Source organism: Electrona antarctica, assembly GCF_951216825.1.
Source record: "Electrona antarctica genome assembly, chromosome: 12".
Classification (NCBI taxonomy): Eukaryota; Metazoa; Chordata; class Actinopteri; order Myctophiformes; family Myctophidae; genus Electrona; species Electrona antarctica.
In genome coordinates, this window is record NC_136793.1 from 11,416,059 (window position 1) to 11,432,820 (window position 16,762).

At 44.8% G+C, this 16,762-nt stretch overlaps 2 protein-coding genes across 5 annotated transcripts in view; one reads left to right on the plus strand and one right to left on the minus strand.

Moving 5' to 3' along the window:
* Window positions 1–439: 439 nt before the first annotated feature.
* On the minus strand, window positions 440–9,361 carry LOC306933602 (cyclin-G2-like). The gene is made up of 8 exons (XM_079515900.1): window positions 9,341–9,361; window positions 7,560–7,686; window positions 6,820–6,957; window positions 5,940–6,190; window positions 4,779–4,857; window positions 4,589–4,687; window positions 3,866–4,068; window positions 440–2,485 (listed from the first exon to the last, which is right to left on the minus strand). The coding sequence occupies exons 1-8, from the start codon at window positions 9,358–9,360 to the stop codon at window positions 2,374–2,376; spliced, it is 1,029 nt and encodes a 342-aa protein (XP_079372026.1). The 5' UTR covers window position 9,361; the 3' UTR covers window positions 440–2,373.
* LOC306933601 (uncharacterized protein) overlaps window positions 8,500–16,762 on the plus strand; it is a 29,967-nt gene continuing 21,704 nt past the window's right edge. For 2 of the 4 annotated variants that reach the window (XM_079515896.1, XM_079515898.1), the window contains exons 1-10: window positions 8,778–9,084; window positions 9,245–9,302; window positions 9,416–9,555; window positions 10,217–10,395; window positions 10,488–10,597; window positions 10,858–11,146; window positions 11,580–11,656; window positions 12,627–12,708; window positions 14,465–14,566; window positions 15,896–16,081. In XM_079515896.1, coding sequence (XP_079372022.1) covers window positions 9,036–9,084; window positions 9,245–9,302; window positions 9,416–9,555; window positions 10,217–10,395; window positions 10,488–10,597; window positions 10,858–11,146; window positions 11,580–11,656; window positions 12,627–12,708; window positions 14,465–14,566; window positions 15,896–16,081 — 1,272 coding nt within the window. In that variant the 5' untranslated portion in view covers window positions 8,778–9,035. Of the gene's footprint in view, window positions 8,728–8,777; window positions 9,085–9,244; window positions 9,303–9,415; window positions 9,556–10,216; window positions 10,396–10,487; window positions 10,598–10,857; window positions 11,147–11,579; window positions 11,657–12,626; window positions 12,709–14,464; window positions 14,567–15,895; window positions 16,082–16,762 lie in introns of those variants that run through there. The other 2 variants (XM_079515899.1, XM_079515897.1) reach the window with 2 other exon arrangements.

Sequence of the window (16,762 nt, forward strand, 5' to 3'; positions counted from 1 at the left end):
CATAATCAGACTATATAGGGAAATGAAATGAAATGATATTGATCATTGATAATGATTTACCCAGGGTATCTGGGCTAAGCTCAAGAACTTGTTTCCAGCCAGGCCCTGCTCATAGAACACATTTCATCGTAGTGGTTCAATGCCTTGTTCAAGGGCACTTCAGCGGTGGTAATTTTAACGTGTCGGACCGCTGATTCGAACTGGCGACCTTCCGGTATCAAGACCGCTCCGCTATCCGTCCACTAGGGTTTCCTTCTAATTGCATGTCAGTAATATACAGTATAGCCATAAGCCATTCTGTATAATTAATGCTTTTACTGCAAGTACAGGCCTATTCTGATGCTGATACTTTACTAAGATTTTAAATACAGGAAGCATCTCTACACTGTAGTCGTATGAGAACTTCCACCACTTGTATAAAAGATCAGTTTACTAAACATACAAAAATGCAATTTTTATTTGGGGAGACAATTTTACCCCACATTTCATCTGTACCATTATTGATATACAAAACACAATATATAGGTCCTAGTATACACAAAACATGTTTTTCTTAAGTTTTTCTTTTACATAGAGTATGTACATTTTTCTCGTTTTTTTTAAATATGTTTTTCTTTTTACAGTTAACTCAGTCAACACCAACACCACCCTTTCAAAATCACACATCTCCATGCAACCCTTCTGGGTTTAAATACAATCTCATGTCACAAACATTGTTTGGCATTAACAAGTTTAAACAATGCCATTGTCTTGAGTATCAAAACTGTAATATAAAAAAAAGACAGTCCACAGCAAAATCCTTGATGTTAATTTAACTACCTTTCTCAGGAGGATGGCTGGCAAATCCCTTAAGGGTTTGTCACACAGGATTGACATGCCGTGTAATTAATTTTCACTGAGAGTGAGTGAGAGGCGAGCGGTCAGGTATAGGGAGGCGAGGGCAATCTGACAGCAGAGCGACAAGCGAGCGGACTCCCGCAAAACTGTCGCTGTTCGTTCTCGTCTCATCATGCACACGCCCACTCGACAAGAGTAGTAATGCCTTGAGCTTTTTTCTATGCAACACGTTAAACCGTGACTATTTATACACAGTGCAACCTCGCTGATCAAATCAAGAACGCAGGCCGTTGTGTCGCTCCCTCTCTGAAAAGTGGTGGGACAGTTGTTCATATTCGAACTGGGGACCCCCCAAAAATAATCATTTGAACTGGGGACCTCCCACCATGACAAGCACTTGGCATTGTAGGACTTGAGACATTACAATTAGTCTGACTCGGTTCCACAGATAATGTTGTGAAAATAGATCAGCTAATTCCACAACTTTTGTCTATAATTATTTGACAATTTGGCCAATGTTTGACCCAACCCACAGGTTGCGAACCACTGATCTGTGAGAGCCTCAGGGTAGAGCCACTGCTCTCCTCTCTTATGTGGAAAGGAGCCAGTTGAGGTGGTTCGGATCTAAATACGATCGTCTCCTGGTGGCCTCCACAGGGTGGCTTTCCAGGCACACCCAGCTGGGAAGAGACCATGGGGCAGACCAAGGACCAGATGGGAGGGATTATATCTCCACACTGGCCTGGGAAAAGGAAGCATGGGATTCTTTGCTGGAACCGTTACCTCCTTGACCAGACTCTAGATAAGTGGTGGTAGAAGATGGAGGGATAATTTAACTATTGAGAGTGGTAACAATTGGCACTGTTACACTCTCATATAAGTTGAAATACACTGAGGATTTTACCGCGTACATTTTTGCTATAGGCCTACTGTTGCAGGTATTTAATAGCTAGTGAGCATCATGAGTCACATCCAGAGTTTGTGCCAGTGTGCTTTTGTACGTTTCCTGGAATGTGTCATGCTTGGACACAGATGAACACACAGAACATTTCATATAAACACAAAATGACATTCAGATGTACTGTCATCAAGCTGCCTGGATATTGCGACATTCAATTCCGCATGATTGTAATAAAGTATAAAAAGAATAAAAAACATTAACCAGTAACCTTATACTTCGTTGATCGGGGGCCACCAGGGGTCTATACTTGGTCCCCTCCCTTTTCCCCCTCTACACCAAATCTCTTTGGTGAAATGAGCCAATATACAAGAGCTCACAAAGCGTTGTGAGCTTGTAGATTGGCCTTTTTCACAGAATGTTTGCCTATTAGGATATGCCAGGGATGCTAGCGTTCATGCGATTAAAAAATGGATCGAGTCAGGCACTTGATGACCTGGAGGGAACCCACTATTTAGTACAGTATGGTGAGGAACAGAACCAGGGTTCTGGCGCAGGGCCAGGTTGATTGTAGTAATGAAGCAGTGGGAGGTGTCGGTGCGTAATAACCCCATCGCTGAACAGGCGAGGGGGGGTGGTCACTGTGTGCCGTTATGGAAGGAGGAGGGGAAAAAGGAACCTTCACCATCGCTTCCTGGAGATCCACACAGGCTTTCCTCCTCGCAGCTCATGTCTTCGCACGAGTCCTCACTACGGAAAGGACACACAGGACTAGATTGTCAAGCATTTTCAACCCAACGTCCCTGTTTGGACATGTCAATATAGTTCAAAATATGGAACATAAAAATGCCAATATCCAATCCAATATTTTCCACACACAAAAGGCAAAAGTCATGGTTGGGCAAAGCTCACAGCATCGTCGTGAGTTTGTAGATCGGCTACTAATGTTCGACTAAAACTATCACTAAAGCTATAATTTATCATCAGCAGTTGAATTTGAAACATGCGGGTGCACAATTAAAACGTTTTTTTTTCCACGATTTGTAACCCATTTTTCTCACCCAGTATCAATTGTCTAGCATAATCCTGGGCTCTATAATGGCAAATCGAGTGGCAAAATGAGTCGTTTAATGCAATCAAATTCAAGTTTTCTGTTCAGATGTATGGGCTGTGAAGTCCAGAAAGTAGTTTTTTGCCACTCAGTAGGTGTTCCTACATAACTTCCGGGTTTGATGATTATGTCACGCGCATACACTCTATACTCCCTCTGCCAACCTGGGGAGAGCAACGGACTGACCTCATGTTTCCTTCAATGCATGAGGAGTTCAAGCCGCTTCTTTTCACCTGACAGTGGGGAGTTTCCCCCGGTTGGATGTAGTGTGTGGTAGGAACACGTTATTCCAACCAGTTCCTTTCCCCTCCATCAGGCGCCCCAGCTGGCCAGGAGGAGGCAGCTTAGAGACCAGGATTACTGCATGCATTTTGTGAGGGTACCTACTAGGGATGTCCCGATAAACTTTTTTCGTTTCCGATCCCGATACCACAATTTCTGTGTTAGCCGATACCGAGTGAGATACCAGTGTTGTGATCTCGTGTTGTGTTTATAGCTATCTAGCTATATACTGTATCTCGTATTGTGTTTATAGCAGACTCCTCACTCAAACGTACACTTGCAGTTTGGGCAACTCGAAAGCAAACTCCACATGCCCCAACATTGTATATTTACCTGCCATAGTGTCAACCCCTTACCCCTGTGTCGGATCGGTGGTTAGACTGGCATATTCAGCGATACCGATATGACCAGATATGACAAATAGGGTCCGATACCGATACAGTATCAGGACATCTCTAGTACCTACCTACCCTAGGGGACACGGGGAGAACATGCAAACTCCACACAGAAAGGCCCTTTTGCCAACCCCACTTAGGGTATGGGTGCTGATGACACACAGGAGAGAACCCAGCACCCACAGACTCCCCAGCGGGAATCAAACCCAGGACCTTCTAGCTGTGAGGCGACATCGCTACCGACTGCACCCCTAGGAATGAGTCTTTTGTCTGTGCTTCATTGTCATCTAATCGGAGGAAGTGCAGTTTGGGGGAACAGACTGGCCCAGACTGTGCTTTTACCTCTCGCTCTCGTCCCAACTTCCCTCTGGAATGGTTGGCAGACCGGGCACACTGAAATGATTGGCCTGCAGGTTTTGCGCCGTTCGCCTGGACACGATCCAAACTAGCTTCTTGTTGTCTGGCTTGTTGCATTCACTTGAGCAGTACTTGGTCATGCACTCAGCCACACGTTCTCTCCAGTGGAGAAGTTCTCCATCATTGATCTGTGACGAAAAACAGAAAGGAATCTGGGTGACCGACCGACTTAAAACAGTGATTGGTTAAAAATAAAATGTTGGACTAACTCCAAACAGACATGGCCTCTGTGATCTTTAGCTCTCCCAGACCCAGAGTTTGGCAAATCCTTTATGAAGCAAACAAATGCATTGCGTTGCCGAAATTTGTTTCGGCAGTTCTTGATTTTGTAACTAGCCAAACATCACCGCAGAGACACCAATGCAAACATTGTGTGTGATTGGTCAGAAACTCAAGGTGCACTCGTGATTTATAGTTTTATAGGAAAGTACCATGGACAGTTGTTAAGAAAGGTTGTCTGAGGAGGTTAAGCAGTACAAACATCTATATCTGAGGGACAACCAGACAGGAATTAATTAATGGAGCACACACTTTGTTCACCGTGTCTGCCACCAGAAATGTTGAGATCTCCGGGACAGACCGTGTCAAAAACACATCAGAGGTTGATGTAAAGTACATTAATGAGTTAACCACCGTTAGGCGTCATACCTTTAGGTGCCTTTGGAGCTGCTGTACAATCTTCAACATGGCGATGGACTGAAGGGCTTCGAACTCCTGAGCAATGACGGACAGTGCCAGCACCGATGGCTTTGAGACAAAGCAAAGACATAATTAGACCTGGCACTACAACATAGCGTTGCCATGCTGTGTGAAATTGTCACCTGAGAACAATCCTTACTTTTGCCTTAGAGAAAGCAAGTCGACATAAGCAGGCTTTGAGCTGGGCTTCCAGTCTCCCAAAGCTTGGGATGTCCTCCCTTAAAATATAGAGGGAATCCTCATGTGATCCGCCAGTATTTGTCTCCAAAAAACACACATCTAATTACACTTATCCATTGCATAGAACTGGCTCAATCCGACTCGATTATGTTCTTCCTTTTTGGTTTTCCATTAGGAAAAGAAACTGGTAGGTACTTTACTTGGGATCACCTCCATCAAGCTTTCAAGCAAATGAGGTTTTACCAAACGGTGAAAACTGCAGACTAGCGAATGCTGATAACCACTTATGCCATATTATGCTTCATCATAAGATGTCGAATAATAGCGAAATAGCCCATCTGCAAGCTGGGCCGTATAGGGGTGCGTTGTGAGCTTACCATGTGTGTTTCCAGACAGAATTAGCGTTGGCATTGTTTGAATTCCCCCCTACATGAACTTTGAATGAATTTAGTTGTTAATTTAATTTGAGGGGATTGTTTAAGCTCTTTTTATGTTTTCTATCTTGAGCTGCCATTATGCTTCATCATAAGATGTCGAATAATAGCGAAATAGCCCATCTGCAAGCTGGGCCGTATAGGGGTGCGTTGTGAGCTTACCATGTGTGTTTCCAGACAGAATTAGCGTTGGCATTGTTTGAATTCCCCCCTACATGAACTTTGAATGAATTTAGTTGTTAATTTAATTTGAGGGGATTGTTTAAGCTCTTTTTATGTTTTCTATCTTGAGCTGCCATGGTGAAAAGTGCACTTCACTTTGCATTTCATTCAAAGTCTGGAAATACACCATGGTGGATGCAAACCAACTGGAGTTCTCACATTTGGATGCAAACAAACTGGAGTTCTAAAAACGTTCCCCCACCGCGGGTCGCACATTAGCTCTTGATTCTTAAGGCCGCCTCAGCTTCCATGCAGAGTTGGACGACGCTTTGATGAACAGCTACATTGAGATGGGTCCTATCTGCAGTGGAAACTGAAGCCAGTCGAGTTTAGTTGAGCCGGTTCTATGCTACGGAAAAACACCTTATTTGAGCAGCACCATGCAAACTGAGATGATGCCTCAGTAATAACACAATATTGTGGGAATAACTGATAATTGGAATAAAGACGCTGAACCCCATTACCTCGCGACAGACGCGGATGCAACGGCCGAGTGGTAGAGCTGCAGGAAAGTGAAGGCTGTAACAGCTTTGGGCTCCAGGCTCAACTTCTCTGCGATGATCTTCTCCATACGACTGAGGTCAGAAACTGTGAACTTGCTTTGGCTGATGCGGATGAGTTCGTGTGTGGGTGAGATGTTGCACTCCTCCTCGACCATTTTGGCTGCAATGTGGAGGCAGCAGACGCCAATGCAGGGCAAGTGTTTGTGCTGAACCTGCAAAGATATCACAAGAGTGGGAAGTGAGTCAACCCCCCTGCGAGACAGCGGCACGTGAGGGCACCCTGCCTCTGGGCCGTGTTGTTTGTTTTTTCGTTAAACCACTTGACCACACAACCCCTAGTGACCTGATTCTGGGCATTTGGCAAAAATAGAACAACATTGAGTACCACAGACGAATAACAGTCTAAGTCCACACTATTGATCCATAATATATAAATGATAGATAAGGGTTCAGGACACCGAGGCCTTTTCGTGGAGGGGTCAGTCTGAAATTTGGACTTAGACTGTTTTTCGTCTGTGGTACTCATTGTTGCTTGATCTACAAGCAACAATTGCCCCATTTACTCTATTTTTAGAGAATATAATGAATATAATTTATAATGATTCAAGGTTCAAGATTCATAGTTCAATGTTGTGCTTCATCTTGTGTACATGTACATAAGAGTAAAACAAAATGTTTGTCTTCCTTTAGGCAATATAAAGCAGCATAGGTAATAATAATAATAATACCGTTGCCAAAATACAAAAATAATGACAAGGTTGAAAGTTGTTTTAAAATACAATGCACTAGTATCTGAGGTTAAATAAAGGAGGACACAACGCGACCATAAATGAATACCCACCTTCATAATGGCAAGGAATCTGTCCAGCAGATTGACAGCTTGAACAAACGTCTGGGTGCTGTAACCGAAGAAACTGGACAAGCCCCACAGGTCCTCCACTTTGGCATCTCGGCATTTCACCGACACGCCACTGTGATTCTGAAAATGAATGCTTGTTAGCTATGCAGCACTAAAGGTAGCGTCACACATACAAGCAGGAGTCAGTGAAACAGTTAATTGAACGAATCGATTTAATAATTCAATGAAATAATCGATACATAGTTGATCACTAGTTTGGGCCCATCATTACAGACATCACAAAAAGAAAAAAGTTTGAAAATAGCCGAGAGATATATATATATAATGCGCCACGTGAGCGTGTAGATCGACTATTTTTACAATTGTAGATCTACTATTTATTATTTCGGCATGAAACCGTTGTGTGATGATGAAGTATAAAAGAACGCTGATGTAGTTAATCGATTGGTTGTTGTTGTTGTTGTGGATATATAAAGTGTAAAAATATGAAAAGCAAAAAACACTCTCCTTGATTAATCAAATAAGTAATCGATAGAATAAAAATCGGTCAAAATAAATGTGTTTGCAGCAATATCATACACGTCGTTGAAGACAACTGAACACGTCGACACGCCACTGTGATTCTGAAAATAAACACTTAGCAATGTCACAGCACTAAACGTGGCGTCATTGCCTGCTGAAGCCCACTGCCACAGATGATGAATGTAGTCAGTGGGTTATACCTCTGCAGCTGTTGACTCCATTATCCTCAGGCCCGTCTCCTTGGGGAGAAACCTGGACTCCTTAGCGCAGTTTGACTTCAGCTCCTTCAACTGCATGCTGTCGATGCCCTGGTGATGGCCCCTCATCCTGAAAAACATGGTGCATGGGTTTATTGTTGTGTGCAGCGCAATGGATGTGATGGGTTACTTTACTCCCTCAGACAGGGAAAGAGGACTTGTCTCAGCGGTGGCCGAACGGATTGCGGAGCGGTCTTGATACCGGAAGGTCGCCAGTTTGAATCAGCGGTCCGACACGTTAAAATTACCACCGCTGAAGTGCCCTTGAACAAGGCATTGAACCACTACGATGAAATGTGTTCTATGAGCAGGGCCTGGCTGGAAACAAGTTCTTGAGCTTAGCCCAGATACCCTGGGTATATATAGTAATCATTTCATTTCATTTCTCCTAAAAAGGCCTAAACCACGCCTCCCGGGTGTTTAACCACGCCCCTGCCCTGGGTGTCACATATCAGCCTCCCAAAACTGGTTGATTAGCAACATTGTGAAACATGCCTCCCATTATCAAAATAATGAAAAAAATATTAAATATCCTGCCAATCAAACCAATCGAAATGTGTACAGCTCATGCAACACCTGGGCTACCTCATGAAGAAGATATACATTATGGTTACTAAAGGTCTCTGGGGCTGGAAAACAGAAACTAGGTCATCTTGCAGAAAGGTCATCCAACCAACACCCAAACATTGAACGTTTTACACCCAGTTTGTGTTGATGGTGCGTCATTATTATGAAACATAAATAATCTGCAAATCACCAACGGATCGGGCGGCATAATAATAATAATAACATTAAACACAGATTAAATTGCATTAGCAAATGTAGCTTTAGCGTTAGCTTGAAGGAGACCCTGGGTGGACTGACATGGTCTTACTTACCTCGCCCAGCCCTAGACCCGCTTCTTGACCCAAAAAGGCGACGTGTGCAGCGATCATTTATAAACACTTCAAATGTTCACGATATTCAAATAGACGGCGTCGATCGGATGGATGGAATTCTGAATAAGCTGCGCCGTCAACTCGAAAGGCGCAGCCAGCGGCGCTCAGCCAGCAGCAGCGGTAGGATCTAGGTCAGGAATCAGGATGAGGAGGATCCGCCTACTATCGAACCAGTGAGTAAACAAAATAACTGCCAGCCTAGCTACCGCTGAACTACATGGACCATGATGCACCGCGGAAAAACGGCTTGCAACAGACCAATATTTTGGTTTGTGTCCCGCGCATGGTCCCGCGATTAAAGAATCCAACTGCTGAACTAGGTGTAGCTGGCGATATTAACTCAACAAATGCATAATTCACATTTGCCACGTGCTAATAACGAAAGCGTGGTTATAGTTATACCCTGGTTAGTGGTTACCATGGTGACGAGTCACTGACGACGCTAGTGAACTTAGCTCCTTGTGTGCAATGAGGAGGGAGGATGTCAGCGGGATTTCAAAGTCAAACCTCTAACAATGGAAGGTATCAAGGTATCGTTTGCTTTCTGATAAACATTAACCTGTCCTTTCTTGAGCGATGGTGGCGGTGTGATGAGTGTTTCTCTGACATAGTACCGCAGTAACTTATTGTTTCTAATTAACTGCCTTAACCATTAACTACTTTCCTTTGATAATTAACCGCCCTTAACAGAGACACACAGCACACGTTTTCCTGTAACATTCAGCCATCTGAACCTAGACGAGTTGAGGTAAACAAAACACTAAACACACCCTGGCTTGGACTCACTTCATGGCGCCATGGGCCATGGCATACTGGGGTTGGAAATCTGACAATTTGACTTGTTTCACTGTATGTTTGCAGCAAGGAGCTTGACAGGCGCACTAAAGAGACCCAAATGCTTCAGGAAGAGGTTGAACATGCAACCAAACAAGCCTTGGAGAGCGCTGGTGGCCTCAATAACACACTGCCTCAAAGCTGCCTTACCACCATGTTTGACATGGGTGAGTTGTGTCATCATAATAGTGGTTGTGGCCTTTGTTATGGCAAAGCAAAGCAAAAGCAAAGTTACTATATTTACCCAGGGTATCTGGGCTAAGCTCAAGAACTTGTTTCCAGCCAGGCCCTGCTCATAGAACATTTCATGGTAGTGGTTCAATGCCTTGCTCAAGGGCACTTCAGCGGTGGTAATTTTAACGTGTCGGACCGCTGATTCGAACTGGCGACCTTCCGGTATCAATACCGCTCCGCAATCCGTTCGGCCACCGCTGCCACTTGGCTGCTCGGGTGGTCATCTGCTGTTAGGGGGTTTTATGCATCTTTCTCAGGGACACGTTGACATGTAGACATGGGCGGGGAGGTGAACCGATCACCTTCTGATTTAATACCAGACAGCTATCGTATAGTTGATCTACAAGCTTATAGTGCAACTAGCTGCTCTTTGGAGTGATTCCCCTCTGTGGAGTGCTTTACCTCTGTAAATAATGTGTAGGCAGGTAATTCAGGTGAACTTTAAGGGTCCAAGGCACACTGTTCAGTTGATAAAATGTTTAAAAGCGTTTGTTGTAGAAAAGTTACAAATGCACAGCTGCCAAAGTAACTAATTATATTGGTCTATGACATACAGTACTTAACCTTTTAAAAGTGCATTTATTATTCCTGCAGATGATTCAGTGCTCCAGCCTCTGGGCTATGACCAGGATGACTTGAGTTCGGAGGTCACCCGAAGGAGTCTCAGCTTCCTGGAGGAGGACGGCATTTCATTGCTGAAGGAGGTGCTGGAGAACCCAGTTGAAGAAGGATCTAAAGAAGAGCTGTCTCAACTCCACAAGCAGCTTGAGGAGGTCTGTTGTGTTCCATCCGTGGTGTCTTTGTGATTTGTCGGGTCATGGATGGAAATGCAATAATCCCTGGTTTAAACCCCTGCCACGCGCAGACACGTGCTCGCTACGAGCACCTGAGGTTCCACTTTCTCCAGACGGTCGTACGGCTGGAGACAGAGCTACAGGAAGTCCAGGTGGAGAGAGCTGTCCTGTCCGACCTCAGGTGAAGCCATGATGATAGGTCTCCGTCGTTTAACCAAGCAAAACATGTTAAACAAATTCTTATTTAGAACTGTGGCCTGGCAAAAGGCTAGGCCTCTTGAGGGGACATTTGACCTCTGCAGGAGTTAATAAAAATCAGAAGCAATTTCTGTAAAGAAAATGTGCAATCAATGAACTTTTCATTGCATACAACCCATTCTAAATAAAGTGGAAGAGTCAGTTTGACCTGCACGTTTTCTTTTTTTTTCCTCTTCCTTTTAGGATGAAGGATTTGAGGCAACATGCTGATCAGATGGACAGGATGCGAGGGGGGCTCCAGAGCATCAGCTGGTCTGACTCTGGGGACCACCAGAGGCTGCGGGAGACGGAGCATGAATCCAGGTCTCTGGGCAGGACATCGGAGTCAGTGGAGCAGACCTTCAAACGCGTGTACTCTGACCTCGTGGCTCGCGAGAAGCAGGCGGGACTCTGTGACTCCGTCGCTAGCCTCGGCCATGCAGCTGCCTGCCCAGGCGATGATACTGCCAGCCCCGGCCAGTTCCCTCCGAAGGTATCCTCAGTCTTTATCTCTGAGAGTACAAATGTAACCAAAATATATACGTACATGAGTTACAAATGGGTAAATGGGTGAAGGATTTTACTGTGTAAGATCTTGAACATGAATGATTTTTATGTATGGTAGAGTAGCCTACATATAACTAACACAACTGCGGTGCTCAGAGGTGGTCTCCCAACTTTTCCATTGAAATACGTAGACCCTCTTCGGTGGACAAGAGGTGAATAATATCTCCCCTGCCCAAATGGGTCTTCCGTCTTAGCTCAACATAAACAGATTGCAGCTTTAAGTGTTCAATTGTCAATGTAGGAAAAAGGCAGCCATTTCTGTTCTTCCCAAAGTTTGGAAGTTGTTGTCTTTAAATTGGTCTTATGGGTAAGCTCAAGCAGTCATACTGTATGTATTTTTGTTAATAATTGAATGACAGGCTGCGGAACAGTTGGGGAGTGAGCAACTGAAATACCAAGGAAAGGCAACAATGATGTTACAGGAGAACATTTCAAGGTAAATGAACCGTTAACTCGGGTAAATCCTTTATGATTATGAAAATATTTTCTGTTATTGATTGTATTTAGTTTTGTTGTTTGTGTGCTGCTTTGGCCTCGTCTTGGCCAGGTCTCGAACCTCAACGCGACTCTACTGGTTAAATAAAGGTTACAATGTTCATGCATTTTATTTTCACATATTCACATGTTTATTATTTACTTATTAATTATTTAGTCGGATTGTCTTCAGGAGTGTTGGCATTTATCTTCAGAAATGCACCGGGTTGGCGAAAGGGCCTTTCTGTGTGGAGTTTGCATGTTCTCCCCGTGTCCCCTAGGGTAGGTACCCTCACAAAAACATGCAGTAATCCTGGTCTCTAAACTGCCTCCCCCTGGCCAGCCGGGGCGCCTGATGGAGGGGAAAGGAACTGGTTGGAATAACGTGTTCCTTCCATGCGCTACGTCCAACCAGGGAAACTCCCCCCTGTCAGGTGTAAAGGAGCAACTTGGACACTCAGGCATGAAGGAAGCATGAGTTCAAGTCCGTTGCTCTCCCCATGTCCCCCATATATGGGGACTAGGTTGGTGGAGGGTGTGTAGAGCCCAGGATCACATTAGATAATTGACACAGGGGTGAAAAATGGGTTACAAAAATCGTGGGATAAAAAATAATAATAAAAAAAAAAAGAAATGCACCCCACCCACCCCAATGTCCTTGAAGTCTTTAGTTTTCACCTTGTATTGTACTATGATGGTACAGCTCATTGCCAGTCATGACCAGTAGGTGGTGATGTTGACTGACAAACTGACCTCTTCCAGAAACTCCAATGGAGAAACTACAGTAGTAATACTAGGCATAGGTGTAGCATGTTCACTGTTGTGTTCACAAGCCCTTCAAATTTGCATATTTTAATTATTATTTTCAGTAATGGGCTGAAATGTGAGAAATGAAAGTCGTCAAATGTCTGTGTTTTATGTCTGTGTTTTAGAAACCAAGCAGAGAGCCATGCTTGCTTGAACGAGTGTCAGGTCATTGAACTGGAGTCCGCCCTGTCCCTTTATAAAGACAAGGTTAGTGCAATAACATCTGTTTATTTTTTTTTCAGGGACTGAGCACATAGGCAGGTAACAAAATGCAAATACAAAAAACAAAACAAAACATTGCATCATGCCACGTGAGGTTAAAAGTGATCAAATGTGAGGTGGCAGGTAGTTCATTCCAATGTTAACTTCCCACAGCACATTTGTCAAAACCTCACAGACCTCACCTCACAGTCTCCTCTGGTAGTTCTGCTTCATTCGCTGGATATAATTATCCTCATGCATTCTTAATTGTTTGCTTATTTCCTGCTATTCAGTCACTATCATTCGCTTATAATTGCTGTCTGTAAATCATAAGCATGTGCCTCAAGCCTGAAGCTTAAAGTCCGACCCAGGATTCGTATGCGGGTCCCCCACACAAGCACTGAAATGTTTGAGCAGAGGATGAACTGTGATTTGACCTTCATGCAGTGCCTCTTGTCAACCAGTAGGTGTCCTAGCCAACCACACCACAGCATCTAAATGTCTAAATATAAGAGCACATCTCATTTAGCTTGAAAATCAGCTCTCGACACCATCATGCTACAGTATAAACAAGGCTGTACTGTGTGCTGAATCTGTGTGTGTACGTACTAGGCGGGGGAATAGACGGGAGACAGTGTAGGAGGAAAGCAGACATGAGCCGACCACATGGATGTAAAGGAACCTCAGCTGGCCTGAGAATGACCCGACAGTGGAGTGTTTATGTTTAATTATCGGAACAGGAAGATTGTGACCACTGTTGGGGGTAAACAGGGAAATGGGTAGCCTCCTATAGAATTCAGACGGGGGGGGGGTGTGTGTGTGTGTGGGGAGGGGGGGGGGGGGGGGGGGGGTGGAGAGATACTGTATGTCTTTGTCGGATCTTTGTTGGCTTATTCAACTGTAGCAGCTTTTAGCTAACATTTCTAACATGACATACATGTCTGTCACTTTGATTTGACTGTGTGTGTGTGTGTGTGCGTGCGTGCGTGCGTGCGGCATGTCTTTAGCCGGTACCTCTTAGGCTGGGCCGAGACACTAACCGCTGCATGCAGCACAAATGTCTACACAGGATTTGTCCAAACAGCCAGCAGCATGAACATGAACACAGGAAACAGCTGAGAAACGCATCCAGTGTTCTTCTGCCGTCGGCGCACAAAGCCAGCAGCAGCACTGTGTCAACAACATAATAATAATAATACATTTATTTATAAGGCGCCTTTCAGGGCACTCAAGGTCGCCGTACAGGTTAAAAACAGTTGATACAAAACACAGTTAAAAGCAAAACAAAACTAGGGCACAGCTTGCAGCAGAGGTCAGCCATATGCCTGCCTAAACGGGTGGGTTTTGAGGTGAGTTTGGAATATGGTGATAGAGTCCATGTTTCTGATGTCAGGGGGGAGGGAGTTCCAGAGGTGGGGGGCAGAGCGGCTGAAGGCTCTTGACCCCATGGTGGAGAGACGGGCTGGGAGAACTTTCAGGGTGATTGAGGAGGCAGACCTAAGAGACCGGGTGGGGATGTTGACATGGACAAGGTCAGACAGGTATGGGGGGGCGAGATTATGGATGGCCTTGAATGTATGGAGAAGGATCTTGAAGTCGATGCGGTATTTGATGGGGAGCCAGTGGAGTTGGTGAAGTACAGGGGTGATGTGACTGATGACAGGGGTTCTGGTGACGATACATGAAGAAGATCAGTGTGTTTTCTCAATTAAAAACAACCATATTCAATATTTCCCACATATATTTCCCTGTGCCGCTGCAGGTGTGTTCTCTGGAGTGGCAGCTCTGCCAGACCCAGTCCCAGATGGACGAGGCCTTCATGCGTCAAGCAGAGCGGCTCCAATCCCAGCGTGTCCAGATCACGGTACCATGATGGGCCCACGTGTCATACATCAGTGATTCGCAAACGTTTCATTTTCAATAGGGATGTCCCGATACACTTTTTTTCGCTTCTGATCCGATCCTGATACCTCAATTTCTGTGTTAGCCGATATCGAATACTGATACCAGTGTCGTGATCTCATGTTGTGTTTATAGCTATCTAGCTATATATCTCGTGTTGTGTTTATAGCAGACTCCTCACTCAAATGTGCACTTGCAGTTTGGGGCAACTCCAAAGCAAACTCCACATGTCCCAACATTTTATTTACCTGCCATAGTGTCAACCCCATTACACCCCTGTGTCGGATCGGTGGTTAGCATATTCACCGATACCGATATGACCCGATAAGACAAATAAGGGCCGATCCGATACTTTTCCCGATACCGATACAGTATCGGGACATCTCTAATTTTGAAGGACCCTGATAACTCTGAGGCCCTTTTTACACCGTGGTTGAACCGCTTCCTTTTTCCCGCCTAGTAATATTGAGCCAGTTCAGAGTGTTTTCACTCGGAAAATGTATTGGTTCAGAACCCTAAAAGGTATTGGTTCAGAACCCTAAAAGTTGGTTTCGGAACTGGAACAAAAAAAACAAATTCTGCCCGTTCCATGAAAGCATGAATCCAAGAATCTAAAGCGGAACCAGTTCTAGAACCAAAGTTCTGTTGGTGGAAATGGGGCCTGAGAGAGTTGTAGACCTGTAATGGCTAGTTTGGAATTCCCTCAACCTTGAGGGTCCCTATGTTGCGTCATAGGGACTTAGAACTAGCTACACACTCACAGGCATGGAATAAGCATAGTTCTTGTCTAAACCATATTCGTTATTTTTGTCTGTGTAGTGTACACCTTTAAACTTGCAACTTAATTATCTTATTTTATTAATTCGTTTTTTTTTCTTCAAACATTTATATAATCAGCTGGCCAATATATTCAATTCTCCCTTGCAATATCTATAATTCAATGACTGATAGTGGACAAATTCTAAATACCAAATTTGATCGTATCCTTCAACAGCATAAAGGAAAATAATTCCCCAGTTCTGTTGCTTCCTCTTTGAACCTTTGTTATTCAGAAGTCGTATAAAGCATGACATGAGTGTGTTTTGTCCACTCTGTTTCAACATGAATGGCAGTGAATGACATTTTAAAATGTAGGAGGAGATCTGCTAAAGTATACACTTATGTACACAAAACCATTGGAAGATAGGGGACAATCTCTTAAGGGCTAAAAGTTCAACTTGGACTGATATGGTAAAGGAAGTTTAGAAAAAATGTAACATAACTCAAGCCGCTCTGTTTATCCTTCTGTCAGTCGGAGCTGCGTCAGGCACATGATGATCTGTCCCAGGAGAAGGAACGCAGCGAGCAGCTGGGGGTGAGGTGCGTGGGCCTCTGCGCCACCGTGGAGGAGCTACGTAAAGAGCTGGACGAACGCAGCCGGCTGGTCCAACGACTGCAAACGTTCAGGGAGGACTGCCAGGCTCGGATGGAGACTCTGGTAAGATAACTTACTTAATCCTCTTGGTTCCTGGTGGAACATAAGGCTGCGACTATCTGCTTCCATCTGGTCCTATCCTGTGCAGCATGTTGAGCCTCGCCCATTTGCCATCTTCAGTTTTGAGGTCCTTCGCCTGGAAAGGAGTCAGCTGAGGTGGTTCGGGCATCTGGTTAGGATGCCTCTCGGGCGCCTCCCTAGGGAGGTCCTCGACGCACGTCCCACTGGGAGGAGACCCCGGGGCAGACCAAGGCGCAGTTGGAGGAAACACATCGACTCACTGGCCTTGGAACGTCTCGGAATCCCCCAGGAGGAAGTCACTAATGTTGCTCTGGAGAGGGAAGTCTGGAGCACTCTGGTGGAGCTGTTGCCCCCGCGACCCGACTACGGATAAGCGGTTGAAGATGGATGGATGGAGTTCTGAGGTCACAGTTCTCCGCCAGGTTGTTTTTGGCCTTCCCTTGTTTCCTCTTTCCAGGTGGGGTCCATCTTAAGGCTACTTTAGGAATCCTGTTCTGATCCATTCGGAGGACATGTCCGAGCCAGCTGACCGTCTGTGTTTGATTTCCAGTACCACATTGCAACAGTTCGTCTTTTTGTACAGGTCCTCATTGGAGATCTTTTCTGGCCAAAAGATGCGACATATCTTCCGGAGACACCCATTGTGGAATGAGTTGATCTTAT